The sequence below is a fragment of the Falco biarmicus genome, chromosome 4 (assembly GCF_023638135.1).
Source record: "Falco biarmicus isolate bFalBia1 chromosome 4, bFalBia1.pri, whole genome shotgun sequence".
Taxonomy (NCBI): domain Eukaryota; kingdom Metazoa; phylum Chordata; class Aves; order Falconiformes; family Falconidae; genus Falco; species Falco biarmicus.
The window spans coordinates 97,146,103-97,173,458 of NC_079291.1; the positions used below are offsets into that span (position 1 = coordinate 97,146,103).

Sequence of the window (27,356 nt, forward strand, 5' to 3'; positions counted from 1 at the left end):
GAAGATATTTGTTGGACATCTTGCATTCTCAAGATGATATCAGGATCTAAAATCTTCTTCTCTCCAGAGAAGTAACTGAACAGCATCTCCAGGAGCCCACTCACAATGATGACCTCTGCGTACACAGCAAAACTGATTAAATGCACACTTACTTCCCTGCAGCTTCAGCAAGGCCAACAGGTCAATCACATTAATATCAGATACTCTGTTTTATTGGAAATTTCTTGAGGAAATATGTGTCAGCATGGCTGCAGTCCAGAAATATAAAGATTCACTGGAGAAGTCAAACATAAATGGGTCATATCTTGTGGTCTGACAAAGCTTTTTCCATTGATATTTCTCCCTAGGCACCTCAAGCTACGGACGCAATATAGGATGTGCTTTATGATTAGAAGAAATGTTTTGTCAGATAAAGTGTCTTAGGACAACAAAAAGCAAGTGAAATGCAGTGGCTTTTGGGATGCAATACATCTGCTCCTGACATTGGAGACGTTATTATAAACATTTCCATCTCCATTAGTGGCATGGGCTCCTTTCATAGCTAAGAAGACAAATCAAGCCTGTTAAGGCACGAGCTATCAGACACATTTAAGATACCTATCATAAAAAGACATTGACCATAGCCTGAAAGTACCTGTTGTGCTGCGATCTCTGCAAAAGATGGTCCTTTTTTGTAAGGAACCAGCAGTTTTGGTGACAGATGGCTCAGAGGGTGCTTGCAGCAGAGCTAACAAGGTGGCCATGGCCCATCAGCCCTTCCACTCTTTCTCCCTTTGCAGACTCTTGTCTGCAGCTCAGTCTCCTGCTTCCTCCATCACTTCCCTGCCCTGAAACAGCCCCCCCGCTGTGATTGGTGTCACTGCAGTTTTGCCACGGGGGCCACACGGGCTGGAGACCTGGAAGCAGCAGAGCTTGGGGATTTCTTTTGCTCTGCTTTACTGCCTCGAAACAGCCCACAGGCTCAACTTCTGTGCTGCCTGCAAACCCCCAAACCTCCAGATTTTAAAGTTTGCAGTGCAGAATATTACAACACACCACATTCAAATGCATTAGTTCAGTTATCATAGTGTTATAGGATAAGGTGGAAATTAAAGGGAAAGTAAAGGTGAGTGCTTCAGTGGTCCTGTCCTCACCTTCCCCAGTTTCACACAGGCAGTGTGACACCGAGTCTGTGCAACCCATCAAAAAGCTGAAGTACCTGTTGAAATGAGTGAGATGACTGAGACACAAAGCTACTGGCACAGGGGTGCTTGTATGACTGGCAACTGCTCACTAAAATTAATGCTTTGTTTACTTATATTTATCCTCGTCAGATTAAATTAGGTTTCAAAACAGTTGTAAAATGTTGGACAAATTCCGTGTATCATTAAGGGAAGATTCATTATCTGTGTAACATTATTAAACTTATATCTTATACCCTTTTTAGCACCAGTTTTTCATAAGTTAATTACCCAAAGCTTTTCTGCACCAAGAACACTAAGGAAACCTCTAACAGGCTGCAATGAAGCAATTTTTTGTTAATATATAGAAGTGCTTGGTTTGTGTTTGAAGGCAAAAAATGAAAAGTAGTGCCAGATTTTTGAAGAATATATGTTGTATTTGCATTTTCAGAGGCTGGCTCGTTCCTTGGTTACTGTGTCCCTTGATAACTCTTACTGACGGGGGGAATGTGGCTGTATGAAGAGAGTGGCTTGCCAAGGCCCCTGCAAAATGGTACCTCTAAATCACAGGCAGCAGCAATTGCTTTTTTTCTTTTCCCTGCAGGTCTCAGAAATGTTTGTGGTCTCAGCTGTTTCCAGGACTGGTCAAGTGCCAAGTCCCATTTCAAACACCCTCCTGTGTCCAGTCCTGAGCAGCTAAGCTGGCTGGCGAGGCACGGCCAGGTGAGAATGGCCAGCTACATGCCAGGGCAGGGGGGATTTGCAGGCAGAAGAGAACATACAAAAAAAGGACAGCAAAACCAGCGAATGACAAGAAAAATGGTCCAGTGCTGTTCTTTGACCAGAGCAAAGCAGAAATGGGAGAAGCTCCCAGAGTAGGGTACAAAATAACACATTGTGCAAAGAAAATAATCCAAGAAAAACTGTAAATATCAGCACTATGGGGAATGTATTGCAGTTCTCTCTGAGGGAAATGCAACCTTGCTGTGGCCACCTGGAGAGTGTCAGTACCGAAATGCTTGCCCTGTCTCCCGACGCAGGCTGCACATCCCAGTGGGCACCGATCCCCTGCACATCACCCCAAAAGGGGGCTGTGTAAGCACCTGAAAAAGTACATCTCAGTAAGTGCTGGGGATGGTGAAGGTGTGGAGCTTTCCCTCAAAAAGCAGCCTCCTTGTGGCAGTGGTGTTGGGAAGGGCTCCGCGGGAAGATGCTACTCCCTGCCCTTCCTGGCTGCAGGGATGATGCTCTGCCAAGGGGACCAGCAGCAGCAGCTCCTCAGCCATGAATTACCATGGGAAATTAGATAGCCAGAGACAGGTCGCTTATGGATACTGTGACATATGCTCTCAGAGGGCTTGATAAACTGCAGCAATATTTACCTAGTCATCCACTTTCTATTTCAAAGGGAAAAGGGCAGCAAACATTAAGGAAAGTGGTCCTATGAGAGCCTGCTTTCCCTCACTCATCCACAACTATAAGACATTTAAGAGACGAAGGACAGTAGGAAGGCTAAAAATAAACATGACATCTTTATTGGTCTATATATTTTTAGACAGAGAAACATACTCTCTCATATGTAGGAAATATTATATAAAAGAAAGGTGTATTTGCAGTGCTGTAGAGCTTTACATAAAACAGTGCAAGGAAGCCAGGCAAGCATTCAATGAACAATCCTGAGCTTAACATCTTTGGTAATTTGGTATAATTTATTGCATCTTAAGAGGTGACTTGACTAGAGTCTACACGACTCTATGCAGGGGGAATATATGATGCTGTCACTAAGTAGAAAATGGCACAATGAAATGGGAGGCAAACCCAGGCAAAAGGCTGAAAAGATGGCACAAAATGTTTAATAAAGACAATATTTAATAAGCTGTGTGGATATACCAGCTCACCCACACTGCAGGGCTTTGCATCTGAATCGGGGACCCTGCACTAAGGCACTGCTGAAGTGCAGGCGTGTTCAGTCAGGAATTACCAGGTGGCATTCAGGTTTGGAGGCTGCAGTCAGTCTCAAAAGTCCATTCTCATCATTTGTGGCCAAAAGCCATTTGATTGTATCCTTTGATTTCAGTTTGAGCAGTGTCATCGCAGGGCAGGGAAGGTTGGGCATCTTCCCCCCGCTCTGCAGGGAGGTCTCCCCGCCCCCCTGCCCCTGATTTTCTGACCACACAGGAGCATGTACAAGCCTGGTACTTCCCACATAATGGTGGAGCAGCTCGCTGGAGCTCATCCTTACTGTCTGAGGTGATGGACACATCTGTGCACTCATAGGGTGGCACTAAACAGCAGCGGGATCCTGCAGGGAAAAGGCAGAGCATCAAGCCTGTTCAGGGACAGCTTGCCCAGGTGATACAAGTGCTGGCTCCTGTGATGACTGGGGAGTCTGCTGGCAGGTTTTTGTAGTTATGGTTATCCCCAATGAAGAGCTCCTTACCTCCCACTGTGCTCCAAGCTGCAGGGTTTAACTGATAATAGCTTTTTTCCAGCTGTTTGAAATCTAGTGAGCAATATTGCTTTGCTTCTCCCCTCTGCCATTGCTGGCCTCCCTGGGGGGAATGTTTTGGCTGTTTTCCCATCTGAAGATGTGTTTGGAAATTTGGATGAGTCCAGGGAGCAAATTGTCTCTTTCATTCTCATCAGAAATACCACTAGAGTTGTTGGGCTTCACAGTTATTTCCATCTCCATGTACTCATTGTAAAACATTGCCCTGCCCTCAGCAGTGGTGTTAACCCGCCTACGGCTGCTCCTCATTAGCGTGAGCTGTGGCTTGTGGTTTGCACGTTGTGTTTTTGCCAGCTGTGCTTCCACAAATACTCACAGAGGCTAGCTGGCCCTCCGTGTGCTGGCTGGGCACTGAGCAGGGGCTGCCATGCACAGAGCAGACGTGCCGTGGGCAGCACAGCGCATGTACACCACAGCACACGTCTGAGGAGGTGTGTGCACAGCACAGTGCATGTGCAACATGTAGCACAGGGCACATATAGCTCAGTGCATATGAAACAGTGTGCATGTACAACAAATTTCCTCTTTACTTTTTTCTTTACTTTGAGGGTGATGGAGCACTGGAGCAGGCTGCCCAGAGAGGTGGAGTCTCCTTCTCTGGAGACATTCAAAACCCACCTAGATGCAACTCTGCAACCTGCTGTAGGAGAACCTGCTTTAGCAGGGGTTGGACTAGATGATCTCCAGAGGTCCCTTCAAACCCTGACCATGCTGTGATTCTGTAACAGTGCAGACAGCACCGATTACATACAGCACAATGCCCAGGGTCACAAGCCTCCATCAGGTCCCTCTAGAGGCTGGTGGGGAGACACCTGAGGGGCTCTGAAAGAGCTGAAAGAAATTCCCAGTGGGTTCAGTCCTAATGGCTCTGGCAGAGCCAGGCTGCCCTCTGCAGCTGGGTGTCTCTGCACCTCTCCCAGCCCCTCTGGGGACCACCTTACCTTGTTCATCCTTACCCCTCCCCATCTCACTGTAAGGACATAGGGCTGACTGGAACTGTTTTCTTCTACCCATGCAGCCCCAAGAGCTGCTGGGGAGGCACACAGGCTTGGTCCCTCTGCTCTACACACAGGAAAACGGCTGTGGTAAATCAGCTTGCCAGAGATTATGCCAGCGAGGCTAATAAAGCAACGAGTGTTCAAACATTGTTGCAGCTCTGCTCTACAAAACATGCTGTTTAGAAGAAATAAGCTCTCTCTTGATCAGCACAATCCTGTCAGAGAAACAAACCCTGGCTCTGCAAAGCTGCTGAAGTTTAGGATTCCTCCTGAAGATGTGTGATTGATTGATACGCAGAGGGTAAAGAGGGTCTGGGTGGAGAAGCTCCCACCAAGACTGATGGGGAGCTGGTGGGTGCCCTGGAAACCCAGCACCCATGTGGCTGCAAGCTGGGATGCCCTTGCACCCAAAGCATGTGCAGCCCTCCAGGCAATGCCAGATGGGGAGAGATACATTAGCCCTGGGAGACCAGAGCGGCTGTCCCTGTTCAATACTAGGGCTTTCCTGGTATCACAGATGAGCTGCTGCAAACCACCTCCTGAAATAGCTTTTTACTGTAGGACAAGCCATGCCGTGGCTGAGGGTGGTGGCAGAAGCAGCTCAGCAAGTCCACAAGCTGAGAAATTATGTCCTATGACACTGACTACCTGTTGTGGCTTGATTTGCTGTTAAACAGGATCCTGTTTCTCAGTGATACCTCTGCAACTGGTGTTCATTTCAGATCACCACCCAAGACCGCAGCAGTAAAATGTTCCTGTGAATCACAGAAACCATGATACAGGAGAATTATCTTTGTTAAGTGATCTGATCATTCTTATAATTTATTTAGAATTAGTAGTGTCCTAGGATCGTTACAAAGAACATATTTTAAAGTAATAAACTGAGGCAGTTCTATAGCAATTTTACTGCTATTATTATCCTCTTAACCACCACTGACATGTAGAAATATTAATTTGTGTATATATACATGTAGATATATATATACAGTGCTTGATATCACTCCAGGATCAAGTTTCGTAGTGAAGAAGAAAATTTTGTATCTAACCTGAAAGATACTGCTTGCAACTAAAATACTCAGGGAGTAATGGGAAATGCAAACGCTGCACAAATGCTTGGAAGAGATCCAAGCCGATGCTTTTAAAACCTACATCAAACCTTCCTGTGCTGTTGCTGCTGCTGGGTGATATCATGTATAGAGATGTCAAATTACTTAGAAGGCTGAAATCTGTGCAACTCAGCACCTTTCCCATCAGTGAATTAGACAGTCAAAGTGTAATCAAACTATTAGAGGAGGTTTCCATGGTGTAGAGAGGCATATTTGGCTGCATTAATATCCTTGTAAGGGACAAAATCATCCAGGAGTTGCTTTACCAGCCTGTGAGATGTGCAGCATGAGCGCAGCCAACACACACAGCAGCACAGACCCAGACCTCTCACTGCTCAGGAAAATTGCTTTCCCTGGACAAACTTCAGGAGTTTTATCAGTCTATAATTTTACCAGGGCTGTATTTGGGCTGTGTTTCTCCATAAGCCTGAATCAGCTGTGTCTCATCCGGGTGAGCACATCGCCAACTCAGGGCAGGTGGTTGCAATGGGGTATTTTATAAGACAGAACTTTCAGGTTTGTCTTGCCTGGGAAGATAGAGCCTGTAGTGGGAAGGGTGAGGTGGCAGCAGGGCTGTGCTGGTGGGCTTTGGCTGGACCCCTGTGGCAATTCCTTTTCAGATTTGGCTGTCTGTAGTGGATGGAGAGGAAAAAGTCCAGCGTTGCTTTTTGCTGACCTTCTAAAGTTGCCCCAAGTCTCCCAAATGCAGCAGCCCCTACCGGTGAAGCCACAGCTATAGGCTTCTTCAGATTTACGTTGTAGTGCCCTGGTGCTATGTTTCAAACTTGTCCATAACAACACGTGTGTATCTGAGACATTGAAATATCCAGGTAATACAAAGTGAAAGGCATGAAGCTGAATTTATCTTTGTGTTGTTGTTGTCATTTGTTTGGGTTTTTTGTTTAGTCCAGCTTAAGTATTTCTTTTTTTTTTTTTTTTTCATCAAACTTAGCAAGGGATTGGTTAAAAGCAGCATTCAACAACTTTGAATTTGTGGAAGCCCAAAACTTTCCCAGAGGATATCTCCAGGAATTTCACGGGGAGCCTGGCTGTGGTGTTGCCCATGTGAATAATTAAAAAATGGTCATTTGGAGTGGTCAAAGAAGAATTTATTTGAGAAAACTTAACCAAATCCAGCAATTCCTGAACAGTTCAGGAGGGGTCCCAAGTGCTACCCTCCCAATGGTCCTTGATGTGTCAAGATGCTCACCACCATTTCCAAAATAACTACAGGAGAAACAGTCCCTTTCTAGGTGTGTGAGCTTTCAGTTTGAGTAAATCCCCCACTCCCTACATCTGCAAACTCTTTCGCCAGCCGTGGCCAAGCTCCTGGATGGGATGCTCAACAGGCTGGATGCTATTTTCATCCTATCTGATGGCAACAACAAAGTCCTTGTGAGCAGCATCAAGTCTGTTTGCTAGGTATGAGCCAGTCCTTTGCTGAATTAATAGCAGAGAAATTTCACAGTGCTGCGAGCCACGGCCAAGCCACCAGCGAGGATGCTCTGCAGCACCCGAGCAATATCGCTGGGAAGCACACAAAGAGCTGGCTGGTATTTGTGTCAAATTGTTGATATGTAAGCAGGGAGCATTCTGTGCATTTAAATCACTTTCTCACTAAATTTGGAACAGAAATCATTAAATATTTATTCTGTGCCTAAAATACTGCTCAAGCGTCCTACTTACTGATATTACGTATTAATTCACATAGATTTTGCAGTACTGATAATGCGTTTATTTTAAAATGGTGACTCTGAGGCATTCATTATGATTAGGCTGTTTAATAAAAAGTGAGATTCGTGGCCCCAGAGGAATCCCATCTTGTCACATCTGTAAACCTGGGGAAGTGGCTCATGTGAAGGGAAATTCAAAGGTTCATAATTACCATGAAAAAAGCACTAGCTGGAAATTTCTAGTGATCTGTTGAAGACCAGTAAAATCAGCCCTTGCAGAATAAAGACACTTCAAAGCCTAGTAGAAATTAGGAGTTATTTCCTTAGCAGCAGGAGTACTGTACGTTCGGAGGAGCAATCACTCAGCCAGAGCATAATTGGTACAAATCGATTGCTACCTTCTACAGGTGCTCTCCTGAAATATGAGAGCCGTTGAAAACCTACCACAAGAAACTTAAAAGAAAAAAGTAAATAGATGCACCTTGACTTGTGGTGACCCCAGGGATGGCAATCAGGTATTGAATGGCAGCAGCAGTCCAGCCCAGGTTTTGCAGGAGCCCTGTGCATGTTGGAATAGATCAGCTGCAATTATTTCCAGGCTCTGGGCTAGCAGAGTAGGGTGCATTTAATAAATCTCCCATGGTCCTCCTATCTGCAATAAGGCTCAGTAATATTTAATTATAGACACCTGGAAAGCTGGGAGCCAGCACTGACTGGGCAGCAAAATGTTGCTACAATTGACTCTGTAGTGTTTGGAAGAGGATTTTGGTGCTGAACCCGACACAGATGTGATGCTGCCAGTACAGCCAGAAAGTGGAGATAAACAGCTCACTGTGGATTTTGCTGAGTAGCCGCAGACATCCAGTCTGCCCTCTTTCAGGGCCTGCTGGGTCAGGTTAATTTGGTGTTATTTATTTTAGCACTTGGTACAATAAAGCCTAGAAAGAGGCTGCAAAGCCTGGCACCAGTGTCAGGGCTGAGCGCATCCCTGAAGGCGAGCAGGCTCTGCCCAAGGCCAGAGGAGGAGAACCGCGGGGCAGGGGGCCCAGGGCACATAGTATGTCTCCCACCATGGTTAAATCTCCTCATCTTCTGCCTTGTGTATCAAAGAAAGTGATTCAACCTCTCCTCTTCTGCCCCTGCCCTGATGTGCCGCTGCTCACTGCTTACCCTGCATCGCACTTTCTCTCCCTGCAGCGTTTGCTCTCCCAGTGCCTTGGAGCAATAGAGGACACCTGGGAGAAACACATCAGGTGGATCATCACAAGCATCAGCCTCAAGGCACAGGAGGCATTAAAGCCAATGTGCTGGCTGCCTTCTTCCTGCAGAAGGACTGTGGGAGGCAGAGGGCTGGGGAACAGCAGTGTTGCCTCTGGAGGCCAGGGCTGCTTCAAACCCAGCCACCAGCATCCCACACACAGCTGTGGCTGCAGCGTGTCTAAATCCAGTTACAGGGTGGAATAAGCACTCCTACCTCAGCACACATGGCTATTTTTGACTGTGGAGCCTGGCTGCTGTGGGAGCTCTCATTTCCCTGCAGATGCTAATCAGGTCTGGAGAGCAGCATCTGACACCTGCAGAGGGGGGAGAGGTGAGGGAGAACGGGGGAAACGGCTCAACAGACTTTTTCAAGGAACTGAAATGCTTTTGCAAAGTGTCTTCAAACACACTACCCAGATATAGATTAGGAGGTGACCTCGTTGCAAGCCCCAGTTCCCTGGTGGCGTTAACAGCACCAGGCACTCCGTCTCTCCTGGCAGGAGGGCTCTGCCAGTGCCCAGTGAGCAGCTGCTGCCAAGCAGGACACAGGTAACTGGTCCCACCATAGAAAGACTGATCTTCAACTGACTGGAAGCTGCCCTCTGAGATGGCAGTTTGCTGAAGAAAGGGAAATTTCTTCCCCAGGCTGTAATTCAGGGAGGCCTTTGCTGTAAGCACTACGTGTGCAGGGCAGGGAGGAGGCTGAGCAAATGCTGCAGCACTGGTAAGAGAGATGCTGAGCTGCAGCAGTGGCACCCTGGCTCTCACACCGTCCGCAGCCGCAGTGGCTGGGTCTCCTGCAGTGCCTCCCTTCCCCATCCCACGCTTCCCCGATGCTGAGGGGTTAAGCAAGGCCAGCAGTCTCACTGGTCCCTGCCTTGCTCCTGGTGCAGCCGGGATCCCAGTGTAAATATTAGCTGAGCGCGGTGAACGGGTGAAAAGAGTACCCTTTTAAGCCATTCTGTTTGGAAGACACAGCAATCTATATAACGCTGTTACCAAGGAACAAGGATTGTTTTTTGTGCTATTTTAGGAGACAGTGAAACAAATGGAGCCTGGGACACACCAGGATTTCCATTTCCCCTCTGTAAATTAGTGTTATTACCAAGCGGCAGCGTTTCGCAGTGGCACTCTGCAGCCGGACTCTATTCATGCCTAAAAGAAAGGATGTGTTTCTCGAACCTGCCCACTCACACGCTCCCATTAACCAGTGTCGTAACGGCTGTTCTTTAATCTGCCCTGCGGTGCAAACGGCCCAGTCCCTTGCAACATGTGCTCAAGGACGGCACAGCGAGTCCTTGGGAGGAGATACCTTTTACTCGACACTACTTGTTGCACAGCCTAAGCCAGGGTGGCCCTTAGAAGTTCCTCTGCTTCCCCTTTCAGTTGCTGCTGAAATTTCTCATTTCTATGAACGGGAAGATATTTTTAAGTAGACTTTTTGCTGCTTACTTTGTCTCTTTCCCCCGCTCCTTCCCTTGTCGCCTGCTATTGTACAAAACTGAGACTTGTAATGCAAGATTGCTTTTCCAAAACGAGAGGTACAGCCAAGCAAACACTTATTTCACATTTTGACGGCACATTGCCAAAGGGCCGGGGTTACAGTGAGTAGCAACCAGGAGTACAAATGATCACAGATGTTGGACTCCTGTACGGGCCGAGAGCAGCAGCCAGCAGGCAATGTGTGACTCCTGGGCAGCTGGCAGCTGGTGGCACCGTGCCCACCTCGACAGCACGCCAAATCAGGAGCTGCTCTGCAGTCGGTCTCAAAGCACAGGTGAATCTCAGCTGAGGCCCCTGCACAGCCCTCCAACATTTTCAGACCCCCCTCCAGTATACTGTAGCTATAATGCAGATCACCCCTGGCTCATTTAACCACCACTCCCTGAGCTGGGCTGGGGACAGGAGCTAGTGGTGCCGGTGGGTGACCAATGGGGAGAAGCACTGAGCATCCCAGCACCAGCAGCTCACCTGCTTTCCAAATCTCATGTTCAGTGCAAGCGATTTTCCATGGCCATGAGGGATCTCAGGGGAAGTTAAACAACACAAGAGCCGCACTTTACTCTCTCTTTTCCCTTCTAGATCGTCCTCTGACTGGCTGCCATCCGTGCACATAGATCTTACAAAGGCACTAATGGCTTCCAGCTTTCATAAATATTCTGGTTTAAGCCTTTAACCAGGATTAATAAAAAGAACGAGGGTTTGTTTGTTTCTCATGCAAATGTGAGCCTCCCTGTGGGAGCTATTTAGTTAAGATCTCCCAAATGGCTGCTTTAAACGGAGTTTACTCTTTCTGAGGGTTTCTTCCAAACCACTGGGTCCTGCCAGACCGCTTGGGAAGGCAGCACCGCAGCACCCAGTGCCACATACATGGGCACGCTCTTTCCACAGCCACAGCCTCCGCTTCAGCCCTGCTTTTCTTTACAGTCATTTCCACAAGTCATTATCTAAACTGAATTCCCCCATCTAATGGGAATAAATGGAGAGGGATGCTACAAATGCTACAGCAGAGTTTTTCTAATGTCAGCCGGTTCTTCCCTATGACACCATACAAAATGGAAACAAATTTGAAACATTTCACAAAATATTTTTAATATTCTTCAACGGACGCTGCTTCCAATATCTGAGGCCACCTGAGATCTCCCTTACACAGCTGCAGTGGCTCCAGCCAGGAGAGGTGAGAAGCATCATGCTGTCTGTAGGGATGGTGCAGGCGCTGCCAGACGTGTGTGTATTTGCTGCTCCTTGTTTGTCGTGTAAACAGGAGCGGGCATGGAGGTCGAGTATTCCCACACAGTGGGCATTGCTTCTTACTGGAACCCGCAAGAGAGCTGGCAATGCTTTGGATCTCATTAGGTAATTATTCTGGAAACTGTTTTAGAAGAAGCAATTAATTTGTGATGCTGGGAACAAATATGTAGGGGCAGATTTTTTGAAACCTCCTGGAGCCTGCTCCAAAGTGATAAGCTAGAAAGGACCATGGATTTTGCAGCTATGTTGTGTCTTGAAAAAAAACTGCCCAACTTTACATATCCTTGCAACCCAAAGGGCCTTTGCTTTAGTATCCTGAGCAAACAGCAATATCACCAATATGATAGCAAAAATTACTTAGCTAATGCTCTCATTTGTCTACATTTATTCATTCATAGTGGGCAGTTACACAATTACCCACCGAAGTTATGCACACGTAAGTTTCATGATCCCTCCACTCACACTACTTCCCTTCCCACATGATGCTGGACAGTTGTGCCTGTCACATGGCTGCTTTGCTGGGTCACCCAGCCATGTGTCAGATCATCTTTCTAGATGCAGAATTCAGGGTTTGCATGCTGTTCATGTTTTTCACATTCCTTGGGATGTTTCAACACCACGGAAGCCCTCAGCTCCTGCAAAGAGTGTCACAAAGATGGGTGCAGGGGGGCTAATGCTGAAAGCTACTGAAGATCTTACTCCTTTTGGTGTCATCAGAGGGAAAGTTTCCTGCAACTAGAAATGTTGTAATAGTGCTGCTTTGCAGTAGGATGCAACCAACTGTGAGATGTTTTGGAGGGAGCTGGATACACTTCTCTGGATAAAAATGGCATTTGGAAACAGAAAGCAAGAGGCCTGAGACTTTAAGACCTTGTTCTTTCCTTTACTCAAGAAAAAAGCATTAATGCCTTAACTGTACATTCAGATGTAACCACTAGGAAAACACAGCTGTGTGAATTAAGGAAAGAGAAAGTTTCAATCTCTCCGAGGGCGATGTACCCCTGCTTCTCCAGACCAGCAGCACTTCCAGATAAGCCCTGACTAATCTGTGCCGGGATGTCTAGTCAGGCCCTTTCAACTACATCCAATTTTGAAGTTCTCCAGTGAGCAAAATCTTACCCACTAAAGGATAAATATAATTCTGAAAGCTCCCAAAGAAGAACACATTTTTTTGTGTGGTTGTATGTATCTATTTTGCATCAATTAATTTAAGAAATCTTTTCTGACAATCTGTCAGAAAAGTCAATCTGTCTCTATAGATAGATACGCAATGTCTGTGATGTTCCTACCAGCAAAAGTTGATTCTGTCATACCCAGCTGCTTTCCTCTAGCGAATCCACCTCTGCAGAGTTACCTAAACAGTTCAGAGCAATCACCACTGAAAGAAAACCTTTCATATAAAATGTTCCCATTTTGCTCTGATCATCTTACAGCATTTTGTTTCTGTCATGTCTGGGACAGGGAAGATGGAAAGCTGCAGCTTTCAAACATCTACCTCCTCAACTGCAAGGGAGAGCATCTGCAGCCTCGTGTCACAGAAAGAGATTTCTCCATTCTCCAGTACAATAAATGGCATTTCTTCCTTGAAAACCCAAAAGACAAAGGTTTCTCCTCCATTGTAGGATTACCTACAGATGATACCATTATAGACACTGATGTAATTGATTCTATTTTTTCAGCCTTCACAGTTAGCACAACTGGACTCAGGGCAGTGAGTTTTTCTGATGGATAATATGAAAACAGTATCAATTTTTAAAACCTCAAAAGAGACTTTAAAAAAATAAGAGAACTTTGTTGAGGAAGATACCTTTGAGACTTTCTCATCACCCTTGTGGTAGTCACCCTTGCATTAGCGATATTAGCGGCCACGTGCCAGGCAAAATAGCACTGGGAGGTGCTGCATGACCTGTCCCCATAGCAAGGGAGTGGCAACACAACCACATGACATGCCCCTTGGGCCAGGAAGGGTAGTTGCATCACAGCAATGATATCATGGTGCTTTCATTTGTGTGTTTGGGGAGATAATAAATAGGGAGGCAGGAAGTGAAATGCTACTAAGGAAGGCTGAGAGGGGCTGAAAAACCTTTTCCTAACCTCAGCTTGGACCAGCCTCTATCCCAACACCACACTGTGTGTCCTTTCCATTCCCAGACTGACGGGAAGATGCAGACATAAGAAATGCCCCACGCTGCCAGCCGTCTCTGCCATCCTGCCCTGCAGCCAGCACTGCCGCTTGCCCAGCAAGCTGCCTGCCAGCACGAGCACTGTGCGCTCAGCTCACTCTGTTCACCCCCGAATGCCAGCTGGGCTGCAGGCTGTCCCGATGCAATGCTGGGGTGTCTTCTGCTGGCTTTTGTCAGCCTGTGGGTTGGGTTGATGGTCCTGGCAGCAGCTCCTGCGAAACTGGGCAAACAGAGGAGTGTCTCAGAGGAAAGCAGTAGCTAGAAAGAGCAAGCTGTGTGGCTGCTCCAGCTTTAGATGTCACCAGTCTGGTGTGTGGTATTTATTTGACTTGCTGACTCTGCTGTTGCAGAAAATGCAGCGTTGCTTTCCAAGAGTTTCCAATGAGTGATGCAAACAAGAAGGGTGTGAAGGTGAAACAGTGCTGGAGCTGTGTTTGCCTCGTGTGTCAGTGTGTGTCAGCACCTGGCATTGCAGGAGCCCATCCACACTCAGTGGGGTCCGTCCATCCATTCCCCCTCCCCATCTGGCATCCTTGCAGTGGGAGAGGGCTCATGGCTGTGCAAGGGGCAGCAGTTGTGCCTTGCAGAGCTCACCCTGACTTCCTGGGTAGGATGCCCTCCACAGGGCTGCTCTCAAGAAGACCGAGCTGTGGATGGCCCCACACCGTGCCAGGGGTGCGAGGCTCCAAATCCCAGCCTTGGCAAATAGGATTCCCAATGGGGAGAGGGGAAAATTGCCTCGCAGCAACTTCCTAACCTTGCTCTTCCCTGAAGAGAGCTCAGCATCCTCAGGACTTCCCACACTGCAGACAGGACATGCAGCCCGGCAAGCACAGCGCAGGGCTGCAGCCGACCAGTGGCCCTGCTTGTGCTGCCACTGTCCCCGTGGGAGAAGGGGTCTCCACGGTGGTGGCGCTGAGCCCAGCCAGCGAGCACGGCTACTGCTACACGCAGCCCCACGGGGCGTGCGGGGTGGCACAGCTCCAGCAGGTAAGGCTAATGGAAATGGGGAAAGCCATTTCCCCCCTCCTTCTGTGCCAATTTTTCAGCTGCTTCTTCATCTGCTACGCTAAGCTTTTAATTAGAACTAGGCAAGGAGTTCAGAAAGCCCAGCTGATGTGAAAATCCCAAACACGTGGTCTGAAGCAGAACCCGTCTCCCCTCCCGTGAGCTAATCTCGCAGCCCCGTCACCAGGAATCGATGTTTACCCATTCTCCCCAAAAGCAAAACACACATTTATTAACATGTATAACAGGTGACAGGTATTTTGACACTTACAACAGAAGCACTGCTAATTGAACAGGAAAAAACAAACCTTGAAAACACCCACCCACCACAAATACACATGTATGTGCAAACAAAGCCTCAACCAGATCCGAAAATCACTGAAAATTGAAATATTGGACACAAATGACATCTGCACTGATTCACCCCTCAGAGCTGCTCCTGAAGCCCTCAGCTCGCTCCAGATAATCTGCAAAGCAGAATACCATGCTATCGTTACATGTGTCATAATTAGTGACTTGGGCGAAATATTTATTAGCAGTATCACTTCCCAGTGAAGATTTTTAGTGGCACCAAGGGCAAGAAGGGGCGTTTGGTGGGAAGCAAACGTGTAGAGACTCACAAGTGTTCAGCAGTTCCTGTGGCTCACATGGCTGTGGGGACACAGCAGTGGCTGTGTGGGGCTGTGGGGACACCTATGACCTAGAGGTGGCTGTGGAGGGACACCGAGGGTACAGTGGTGTTTTGGGGGGGCTGTGGGGACACCAAGGGCCCAGCACTGTCTGTGGGGAGCCGTGGGGATGCCAAGGACAGCAGTGTCTGTAGGGACATGAGGACATAGTGGTGCCTGTGTGAGCCTGTGGGGACACCGAGGACACATTGGTGGCTGTGTGGGGCTGTGGGGACACTGAGGACAGCAGTGTCTTGAGGGACAGTGGTGTTTGTGGGGTACTGTGGGGACACCAAGGGCCAAGCACTGTCTGTGGGGGGCCGTGAGGATACTGAGGACAGCAGTGCCTGTGGGGACACAAGGACACAGCAGTGCCTGTGTGAGGCTGTGGAAACACTGAGGACACAGTGGTGGCTGTGGGGACACACACCCGAGGACCCAGAGGTGGCTGTGGGGACTCTGGGGACCCAGCGGTGTCTCTGGGGGGCCGTGTGGACACCATGGACAGCGGTGTCTGTGCGGAGCCGTGGGGACAGTGGGGACCCAGCGGCGTCTGTGCGGGGCTGTGGGGACCCCGGGGACAGCGGTGTCCGTGGGGGGCCGCGGGGACACGGAGGGCAGCGCGGTGCGCGGGGACAGCACAGCCGCCCGCCGGCCCGGCACCCCGCGGCCCTCCCGAGGCGACGGCCATGGCGGCGCCCCTTGGCGGCCGCGCCCCGGCGGCGCCCAGCGGGCATGCGCGGCGGGGCCGCCCCGCGCTCGCTCCCTCCCTCGCCCCCCGCCGTGCAGCACCGCGGCCAGCGCCCGCGCGCACGGGGCGGGGCGGGGCGGGGCGGGGCGGCGCGGGGGCGCGCGCGGGCGCGGCGGCGAGCGGAGCCGGGGCCGGAGCGGGAGCGGGAGCCGGGCAGAGCCGCGGCGCGCCACGCCGAGCGGAGCCAGCGCAGCCCCCAGCCGGCCCGGGCGAGCCCAGCCGCCGCCGCGATGCTGGACCCGTCGTCCAGCGAGGAGGAGTCGGAGGAGCTGGTGGAGGAGGAGAGCGGGAAGGAGCCGCTGGCGCCCGCCGCGGCGCGGCTCTCGCCCAGCCGCCCCGGCGAGGGCCCGGGCGGCGGTGGCGGCGGCGGAGCCGGCAGCGGCGGCGGCGGCGGGGGGCTGCAGCCGGGTGGGCGCGGCGGCGGCGCTGCGCGGCCCGCCAGCCCCAGCCCCTCGGTGGCCAGCGAGAAGGAGAAGGACGAGCTGGAACGGCTGCAGCGGGAGGAGGAGGAGAGGAAGAGGAAGCTGCAGCTCTACGTCTTCGTCATGCGCTGCATCGCCTACCCCTTCAACGCCAAGCAGCCCACCGACATGGCCCGCCGGCAGCAGAAGGTATCGCGCACGGGCTGGCCGCCCGGCCAGGCCCGGCCTCCCCCGGCAGCTCCCTCACCGTCCCCTGCCCGCTGCCTGCCCGCCCCTCGGCAGCCACCTTCCTGTCCCCTGCCCGCTCCCCTCGGTGCCCCCTGCGCCCCTGCGCGCTCCCCCGGGTGCCCTCCCGCCTGCCCCGCTGCCCCCGTCCCGCTCCCCGGCAGCCCCACACCGGCGCTCCCCAGGCCCGCGGCCGCCCGGGCACCCCAAGGGCAGTCCCGGCACAGGGCACCTTGGGCCCGCGCAGGTGGGGGTTGCTGGCAGCAGCTCCAGCCCCGGCCGTGAGAAGCCCCCTTGCCACCCCTCCCCGCCGTGGTCTCCTGCACGGAGCCGGCATGCTGGCATATGGCATTGCTCCTAGTTACGCAACATCAGGACTCGGGAAGTTTGGGATGTTGGCCATCTAAAGGTTGTCGAGAGGAGAGAAATGGGTTATGTTGCTGGAAAACACCAGGCACGTGCCCTTGCCTCCTGCAAAGGGACTGTGCAACTCTGTGCTCGCTGCAAAGTTTGCTTAACTGGGAGCGCTGGCACTGACTTGGGGAGTTGCTGAGTCTCATTTCAACTTCTTGCAAGTGTTTCTGCACGGCGAGCTCCCTGATGCCGGCTTCCCAACAAAACGAGGCAGCAGAGCTTGGTGGTGAAGTCACAGCCACAGTCCCGACTCTTCCTCCCCGAGTGCACCGTGGCGGCAGGGCAGACGCTGGCCAGGAACACCTTCACCTGGGCTCCCCATCCGCAGGAGCCCTCCTGAAGCTCATCTCTCTGCTGAGGCACAAGCTCATGGGCCAGGGCACAAATTCAGTTTCCCAGGGATAGGGACACAGGTGCCTTTCAGTCAAATGCAGCCAACTTTTTCCCTGTGGCAGCTAGAGTTAGATCTGTGATGGGATGTAGCACTCTGCAACGGCTGGCCGAGTTGTTTTTTTTTTCTCTCTGTGCTTTCAGTTGAGTTTCTTAGACTGCAGTTTTAGCCTTGATACTGTTCTGTGTTCACAAATGACCTTTACAAATCAGACAGACTCCTGGATGTATTGATGCAAACGACATTCAGTTCTGTTACACCACAGGACTATTATTAGTCATTGCAACATACGGAGGTAGGAAAGTGTACCCGTACTGCATGTAGTTTAAAGGCAATATAGGACAATCTGGTGTTGCTGGAAGGTTGAATGATCTGCTTTTGTTTGCTGAGCAAAGTGTATAGCTGAAAATACAGCTCGGTTTCATATTTTATTTTAATTTTGCCTATAAACCTTTTTAATTGTGGATTTTCAAAGTCTGCTTGGTTTTTGTTTCCTGTGCAACTTCTTGATGTTTGAAAAAGATGATGGAATTTAATTGCTGGTTATGTGGAAACTAAAACAAACAAACAAGCCCTGCAACTGTTTCTCATGTAAACACGAACTGAGATTGAAAAGCAGTTTTTTCCAAAGGAGCAGGCAGCATTTTAGTGGTCCAGAGAAGAGTGGCTAGGAAGAAGGGTGACTCATAGTCCCTGAATCAAGATACTGTGCTGTGAAGGGATAGAAAGAGGGGAAGGAAAGAGAAAAGGGGGGAATAAACTGCAAGTGAAACGAAGAAATGGGGAGCAATGGGAGAAATTATAAACCGGCAGCAATACTTGAGTGAATGGGGAAGTTACACAGGATCTTAGGAGGAAATCCATCTCTGTGACATGAATAACATAGGGAAATGCATCTGGCTTATTTCTACAAATAGCTAAAATAGGTGTGTCTCGGGGGCTGACCATTTCTCCTCAAACTTAGCAGTGAGATGGAATTGGGAAAGCTAAATTCAACTTGACAACACATGTCAATTTGAATTTTCCCTTTTAAAGGTGAAGTCGTGCTGGGTTTTCATCTTCTGTATATCCCCATATTCAGTTGTCATGCTGGGAGGAAATCCTTGCCCTTTTTCCTTAGTCAAGACTCCTATTAAAGTCAAAGGACTGCTGGAGCCTGGACTCTGTTGTTTCACTTCATGTGTTCCTTTGCTTTCTCGCGCATCCCTCTGGGAAAGCCCACCCTTCCTTCTGTGGCTTTAGGGGGATCAGAGGGTGAAGGTGTGGGACTCGTTCCCTCTTGGGCACCAAGCTTCTCTCATGGCGGCTCTCTCAGGCTGGATGGTCTCTGTGAGGACTTTGTCTGCTGGTGGGCCTTTGGCAACAATGGAAATACCAGATGTTTCAAGACTCACCAGGGTGGAGCAAATACATTTTGCTCCTCGGGGGAAAGCTGGGAGAAAACCAGGAAGCTGTTGCCTCAGTTTCCTCAGTAGCAGAGGAGGGATAGTCCAATTCCTTCTCCATGTGCCATTTGCCTCTCCACCCTCACAGCCTGCCATTTGGAAGGGTTTCATCCTGGGAGAAATGGCAAGCAGAAGCCCCCACACTAGGGTGCAGGGCCACGGAGAGGCTGGGGAGGGAGATGCTTGATCCACTGCCTGTGTGGGCACCCTGGAGATGTGAGGACCTGACCCTGTCCGATGCCCGCTGCGGTTGCTGCCCTCGGGCAGGACGCCTGGGAGCCCCGCTGGGCTCTGCTAGGGCTGGGGACCGGCCAGGATTCGTGCAGGGCTGCTCAGACCCCACGCCTGCATCGGCGAGGTGCTGAGCAGCCACGGCAGAGGTGTTCTGGCAGGGCTGTGCAGTGGTGAGGGCTAGTGGCCTGTCCCCAGCCCTGCTCGGCAGGTCCTGCCTGGTGCTGGAAGGAGGAGGAGGAGGTCTGGCTTCACCTCGCCCACAGCTCTCCCCTGTAGCACGGGAAGGTGCTGCCAGCCCCGAGCACAGCCCAAGCAGGGTGACCAGGCTTTGCAGGGTGACCAAGCAGGGTGACCACCACCAGGTGAGGTGGCAAGGCGGTCGCCCTGCAGAGCAGTTGCCTGACTGGGCTACCTGCTAAGAGCCAGCCCATGTCCATGGGAGAACCACAGGGCCTGAGATGGGCTGCGCTGCATACAGCCCCTGCCAAGCTCCCAGAGCCCAGGTGGTTTCTGTAGCTTCATCATCTTCTTTGCAGTTTTCCCAGAAAAGAAAGCAATTGGGTTTGTTACAGTTGCAGCACTGAAGTTCTTGCCTGGGCTGAAGATGCCCGCAGTACCTCCCCTGAGGCGTGTAATCCTCCCTCCTTGATCCTACAGCGCTGCTCTATCAGAGCTGGCCGGTACCCTGCGCCCCAGGGGCTGCATGTTATGGCAGTGTAATGCACAGGCACCGCGGGTACCGGTTATGTAGCAGCACGCCTGTGTGTAGTGCTCAGGAGCTGGAAAATGCAGCCTGTTGTTCTGCAGCGCTCGTGAACTGCCTTGGAATAAAGGGAAGTGTGTACTTAAGGTACTGTTGCCACAGAAAGACAATTACATGTGGTTTGAGGAATTATAATGTATATGAGAGAGGAGAGAGCAGTGGAAATGTGTGAATGGATGGCATAGCTGGGTATATACTGTATGTGGGCATGACAGCATTGCTTGTTTACACCGGTAACAAACTATTTCAGATTTCAAGTTGAATTCAAGCAAATGTCACTCAGATGGTATTTTTCTGATCCTGATGCCCCAGAAATTTCAGCAGCAGAGTGAAAATTGGTTTTTAGATTAGTGTGTTCAAGCCTACACCTCTGCTTCAAGTTTATCTTGATGTTTGTAGTAAGGCTTTACTTGAGTAACTACACATCTGTGATGTCTACCTGCAATTTCTTTTATTTACACCTTACTAGCATTGTTTCCTAAGGAGGGGGGTGGGTGGGAAAAGGCTTATTAGAACCTGCTCGTGCTGTCTTACTTTCCCCTTAAATTTCTTTTTAAGCTGCCACTGAATTCCAGGCACATTTGACAGGCAGACAGTGGTCTGCAAGATACTCATCCCTTAAAAGGTTGGTGAAAATAGGGACATCTGTATTTATTGCCTATCACAGGTGGGAGGAAAGTGGCAGTGTGTGGACAGCCCTTACTAGACACTGGGGAATCTGAGCAAGAGACCTACTGGATGTGTGACCTGGGGGAAAAAGCTCCCATCAGAGTTTACACTTTGCCAGACGCTGAAGGCTCCAGCCTCACGATGCAGCTCAGGAGGAAAGCAGCTTTGCCAGCTCTGTTGCTCTCAGAACAATGTGTTTTATTACCGCAGATGGCACTTAGCTTGGTAATTGCTTGCCCAGGATGTATTTAGTCTTTTCTCTAGCTCACGCTGACTTGTTGGAAGTAGAGTTGAGACAACCGGCTATGCCCTGTGCCTCTCCCTGCTTGATCCCAACTGTCTGAAGCCTTTGGGAGGAGAGCTCAGCTGGAAGCCTGGGGAAGTCAGGCAACGTGTATGTCTCTGTAGTGACGCAGACCAGGCACCCTTGAATGTGGGTTATACCTCTTGCTAAGTACCTCCAAAGTACAGCAGCCAAAAGGCACAGCACAACCCAGGAATCGGCATTTGCTCATTCAAAATAGTATAAACTGGGAGATCATCTCCAGATTATCACCAGCCCCTTGAAAACACTCGTTAGGAAAGGGGCAGCAGGAAGAACTTATCAAGAGTTAAAATGTGAGAGCATGTTAGGTCAGGCATTGCTGCAGTTGTGATTGCCATCACCTGTTTTCCTCCCCGCAGAACAAGGGAGCAGGCAGGCAGCATGTGGGAGAGTAAATCAGTTCCCAGCGGGATAAATGTGGGATGAAAAAAAGTTCCAGCTTAGCTGCAGATTACTGGAGCTACTCCTGGGAGAAGTGCCTTGTGATTTGGGTCCTTGTGTAAGCCTGCGGGATGACGTCAGGTGCATTAACAAAATTCTCGGTCAAATTCAGCAAAGCGCTTAAGCTTGTGCTTTGCTGAATGATGATTGATTTAAGCACAGTGCTTAATGCAGAACAGGTGTGAAGGATCAGAAACTTGGTTAAATCAGTTACGATGCATCTTAAATTATCAAATTTCTGCCGTTTTGGCATGCATGCAGATGCTACAACAGTTAGGAACATATAGTAAAGCTACTGCAGCCTTCCAAATAACCACATACTTCTTCCCTATCATGGGTTGGGTTGTTACTCTCGCATAATATTTACACAGGTTCTCTCTTAAAACCACCAACACATCATTCTTCTGGGACAGACCATGACTCAGGTGGTGTTGGGACTTGTTTTAGCAGTCTCCTGCTGGAGGAACTGTGATTTTTATGGTCAGGTTCTGCTTTGCTGGCCTCAAGAAACCCTTGGAGGTGTGGTTTTCTCAGCTCTGCAGGAGAGGAGAGGTAAAGATGATGCTCTGCTTATTTTCTGCCTGTTCCTCGGTTGCTCTCTAGTGCTGTTTGAGGAGATGGAAGCTCCAGGCAGGTCTCAGGCATCACCTGGACCTGGTGCAAGATAGTTATCAGTGCTATGCCCATAAAAACCTGGAAGAGTAGTTAGGGGCTGCTTTTGCCACTTAGCTGGCTCAGTGTGGGCGTAGGCTATGCCACCATCAAATGAGGCTAGGGCTGTCCCCGGGTCAGCACCACGCTAACCCCGACGTGAAGATGAGCCTGCCTGTATTTCACTGCTGCTTGGAGAGCGCTGCGGTGGGGAAGGTGGTCTGGCACATCTGAGATGCGGTGTTCCTTGGCAGTGTGGAGTGCAGAGTGTGGCTGTTGTGCTCAGATTGTCTGGAATCTTCAGAAAATGGTTATTTTTCAGTTAAAACACTTATAATTTATTTTGCCAGTGCCTTATCTTAATTTAATTCCAGCAGATATTAAATATTTGTCATACTTTGGCTATTTATATACTTGCAGCTTATTGGATTGGGAAGCAGGTAATTAAATAGGCTGTGAGCTTGGTCTTCGGCTGTTGTAAAACTTTGCGTTTCCTGATCCATAGCCTGATGATTCAATTATTGTGGGTGGCACCTCTCAGGCCAGAGATGTTGTGAACTAAGAGTGGAGAAGACTTAGCAGATCGTGCAGCTCCAACCCCTGCTAAAGCTCGTCATTTCCAAAAGGTATTATTTATGGCTTTGCTTTGCGTAGTCTAGATGCTTTCCCCGAAGCACTTTGCCTTTTGCACAACTTGTAATTCCTTCTGCTGAATGATGAGTCACTCATTCTCCATTCACCTAAGAGGGAAGCGGTCAGCAAGTAATTTCCCTATGTAATTTTTTGTTAGCTGGAGAAGTATTTAATTTGTAGTGTGATTTAGCAGTAGGAACCCAGCCATCACAACACTGCTACTAGCAGCGTATGTATGCAACCCCCTTACAGCTACTGCCAATGCTTTAGTCCAGGGGAGTACAAGGTAAATATCCTATTTCTATTTAATTATGTAAACCTGATTAATATGTTAAGACCAATCAATACAGCATATATAATCAAGAGCCGTTGCTTGGTTTGTGTTGATGTGAATTCATCTAGTGGCTTCAGCAGCACCAGGGTTTCACCCACAAAGTAATTTCTAGGAAACATATATTTTAGTGTGTCTTTAAAAACTAAGCCTAATTAAAAGAGTAAAGTTCCCTTAAAACAGCCTGTGAGGGGACCTTCCGTGGTGGTGAGTAGATCCTCTCCGTTTGTTGCCCAGGAGGATGAGTGGCTCCTCAAAGGTCTTCCCTTCCTGGAAGACAGAGCCGGGTGAGGTGCAAGGGAAGGTGACACCTCGGTCCCCAGCTCTGAGAGGGTGTGGTGCAGGCACAGGAGGACAAGCAGAGTTTGTCTCCTTGCCTTGACCACTCCACGCAGCAGGTGGTACCACTGGCTCCCGGTGGGTCAGAATTGGGCCATCCTTCTTGCAGGGCATGCTTTTTGGTCCAGCAGGAGGGTTCAGCTCTGTCTTTTTTTAAGGTGGGAGAGGGGAAACACAGGTTCCTGGGGAAAATCCCTGTGCTTTTACCTTGTAGTTACTGAAAAAAATACATGGAGCATCCTAACGTGGTGCCAGTTTTGGAAGAAGTTATTTGTGGGTACAGGATAGTTGGGGTGCTTTGACTGGTTTTTCTTCTGGATTGGGTGGGCATCATTCTTAAAATTGGACATAAGGGGAGTCACTGTTTGATGTGAATGTGTGAAATTGTTGTTTGAATAGGTGCTTTTAGTGATAATATTTGGTATTGTTTGTCAGTGATTCAAGCTGAAAGTCAGACGTTTTCTAGAATTTAAACACCTGAGTCAAAATGTCATGTGAATGTTTATTCAGCTTGGGGTAAGTGATGCTGTGTTTGTAGTTGTCATAGTTCAAAACCTGTCTGTCTGCCTCAGTAAGTTTGGGAGCTTGGGCTTCTAGGAGTGTGAGGTATATAATGACCCTTGTGAGGGCACATTAGTACAGGCCACCTCCAGCCTGGAGGGGCTGGAAAACTGCCCTGGCACACAACTTGGTGGCTTGGGCCATACAACTCAATGACTTGACCCATGTGCTTCAGGACAGTTGTGTGAGCGCAACAATTCAAGTGCTGAGTGTCTACCCATACCCAAATGTTAGTGTTTGATGAAGAAACCTAGAAATGAAATTAGATTTAATCATGTTTTTCCTAGCCCAAAGCCTGGATATTTTTTTTTTCATGATGGTGCTGCAGTGTTTAGGGACTGGAGATGTGGTGTGCAGATCTTGAAGGATCTGTACCACTGACTTTGGTAGGACTCGGGGCTGATGCCACAGTGATTTGTACAAATACCCTGGCAAACAGGGCTGCCCGCTAAATAGTCTGGCAGTAGCCTTTCGTATCTTTTGTGCTAAATGATGTTCATCCAAGGACAGGGTGCTCTTTGTCTTCAGAATATAAGGACCCAGTCTTCAGGTCTAGCTTTGTCTGTAGATCTCATTTCTACCTCACGCTACTTTTTTGGGTGGGATTTAGATTCACTCTTAATGATTTAGGATGAGCACTGGGTATGAACTGAATCTGATAGAGTGACCTTGTCCCCTCAAGACTTTCATCTGCTGTCTGTATTCAGCCAGGGGAAGGATGCTGGGGGGGGGGGAAAAACCTCAAACTTTTTGGCAGTGGGGGAAAAAAGCACTTGTTTTGGATGTTGTTGTTGCCTAATATACTTCTACAGGCAAAAGAAGCCCTGCACCCAGAGCAGCACCGTGATGTGCAGAGTCTCAGCTCAGTCCCTCAGAGCAGGGCTTGAAGCGGGTGGGTTGGCTCCCAGTTGCCTGTCTGGTGCAGGCAAGGAAAGTAATAGGAAGGAAAGGCTATTTTCCAGGCTCACACCATGAGGAACTACTGGTAGAAGCAGCTGTTGGTTAAGACATTTCTTACTGAAAGTCTCACATGCTGCCTTGTGAAGAGCATCAGCAGTGTCTGCTCTAGCATCTGAATTTGGTCCCAAGCACCTGCTGAGCTGGAGAGGATGGTGCTGGGAGTTTGCAGATCCTGTAAGTTTGTAGTAACCACTGATGTCTATTAGTTGCAACGTGTTTGCAATCGATGAGGTGTACAGGGTACGCCATCTCCTGTAGGAAGTGATTCTCCCTTCCCTGAGGAGTTTATCATGTTACCAGTCCAGATGATGCTAAGTCAGCATTGCCCTGAGATAACAGAAGGCTGTGTGTTGAGGTGCAGGATTTTACCAGGCAGCCACAGCCACACGTTGGGCTGCTTAAGACTGTAAAATCTTGTACCCCAACACACAACCTTCCCCACTGCCGTATCACAGCAGAGCAGCCTCTTGCTTTCCTTGGAGCTTGGAGAAGGGTGGTGGTTTGCCTCTTTCAGGAGGGATGTGGGGGTGTGTGCACAAGGATCATTTCGGAGCCTGGGGAGTCACAGATGATGTACAGGTTCCTGTCTGGGAACAGCAGGACAAGCTGCCTGGCTGGTGGCACCCTGGTGTGATAAAGGGAATTGGGTCTGATATTTGGCTGTCAGAAGGAACGTAAACCAATGCTTCTAAATACAGTACCACGCTCACTGGAGTGAGATATGATGGTAGTTCAGTAGAGAGTTCGATTGGGGTCAAAAATGTATTGTTTTCTTCCTATATAGAAGGCATTTTTCTGTACGTATCACCACTGTCCGTTGTACCACCCATCTCAATTCCAGGTGGTGCTTTGCTTGGAAACAAACTCTTATTCCAAGGAGAGATTCAAGGGAGCCTTAAACCCATAATACTGCAAAGATGCTTTGGGAAGAGGTTTCTGGGCTCACTGTGGTGGACCTTGGCACGTGGCTGGTGCAGGTGGCTGTGGAAGGGAGAAGCTCCTCCATGAACAGCCAGCCAGATGCAGCCCGTGTGCTACTTGTCGCTCCCCTCAGACGTCCCTGTCTGATGGGTGGGGGCCGGGAAAGAGAGCGGATTCGGGCATTAAGTTTTAGGCATAGAAAATACTAGATGATTTGGGAGCAATTAAGTGAAGCTGTTCAGAAGTTCTGTCGGGACTGCTGGTGGTGCTGGCAGGGACTAGCTTTTGCAAGACGAGGGTTTCACTTTGCCTGGCGTGCTATGGGGAGGGTCAGCTGCTCTCACACCTCAGCAGCAGAGGGTTTAGGCAGCTGGAAGGTGATGCAGGCATCACACAAGCAGAATATCTGGCAAAAGGCAAATTTTCCTAAAATGCCAAATATCCTTTCCTGGTACAGCAAGAGGGCACAAATGCTTTACATGTTGCACATGCCAAGTTTGCTTTTATAGTCTACACCCCTAGATTTCCCCTCCCTCTGAGCAGACTTCTCCCACCCTTCTTGCAACCAGAGATGACAGACTCATTGCTGTCTCGGAAGGAAGCTAATGGAGTGACGCAGCAGGAGCCGGCTGCTTTGCTACCTGCATGGTGACAGTGCAAGGATGAAAGAAGGACACAGCCAGCGCTTCTTCAGCCACGGGCAAGGCTGCGTGACCCTCCAGTGGTGCGTGTTGCAAAAACCAGCGCTGTGCCTCCCACCCCCGGCACCGCAGACCACCCTCTGCCAGCAAGACCTCAGGCAGAAGCCATCTGCTGCTGTTATCTGGGGATGTGCAGCTGTCTGGGCTGCACGGGGTTGTTTTTTGGTGCATAGCCAGGAGCTAGCTGGAGTTAGGACTGCAGAGACTTTGTGTGTGCTCAGTCATTCGTGAGGGCAGAGCAGCTCCCATGTGTGAATTGATGCCAATGCTCTGCGGTGGGAAGGAACAGGGAGCTGGGAAGGACACCAGGCCTGGCCAAGGGAGTTTGGAGCTGTGAAGTGACAGCTTTGCTCCATCCCTTTCTAGAGTCTTTGGTGCTTCAGTCTGAAAATTTTCCTCCTCCAGAAGGGTGTCTGTGAAGGAGACGGGGCAGGGGGGAGGGATTGCTTACAGCTCCCAGGGGTGGCTGCATTTTCCATCTCCTATTTACTCTGCAGAAGGCTTGGCTGGAGGTGAATAGGACTTTTTCTACCCTCTAGCTGTCTCAAGATAGAACTGATGTCCTCAAAAAAGAAAACTTGAGTTGATCGTGCACTGTTGGTTTACATTGGTCAGGGATCTGCCTGGTGCAGTTTCTGCTTGTTGGTGAGTTCCCTGGCCTTCAGTGGTACCATCTGCTCTTGAAGATATTGGTTGCAATGCTGCAAAGACTCTGTCCCTACCTTTACCTGGGGTCTTGTGGGTTTTATCTGCTCTGCGGGCTCCTTCTTCCCCAAGACCTGTGGTGGCACATTGCCTCAGAGCCTGAGCTGTGCGCCTAGCAAAGGAGAGCACCTCGTGGCAGTCAGTGCACTTGCTCCAGC

At 49.6% G+C, this 27,356-nt stretch overlaps 1 protein-coding gene across 16 annotated transcripts in view; it reads left to right on the forward strand.

Annotated features, from left to right (window-relative positions):
- Positions 1-16,155: 16,155 nt before the first annotated feature.
- Positions 16,156-27,356, forward strand: part of CADPS (calcium dependent secretion activator) — a 220,843-nt gene continuing 209,642 nt past the window's right edge. For 6 of the 16 annotated variants that reach the window (XM_056335285.1, XM_056335286.1, XM_056335287.1 and 3 more), the window contains exon 1: positions 16,158-16,678. In XM_056335285.1, coding sequence (XP_056191260.1) covers positions 16,298-16,678 — 381 coding nt within the window. In that variant the 5' untranslated portion in view covers positions 16,158-16,297. Of the gene's footprint in view, positions 16,679-27,356 lie in introns of all 16 variants that reach the window. The other 10 variants (XM_056335294.1, XM_056335301.1, XM_056335297.1 and 7 more) reach the window with 3 other exon arrangements.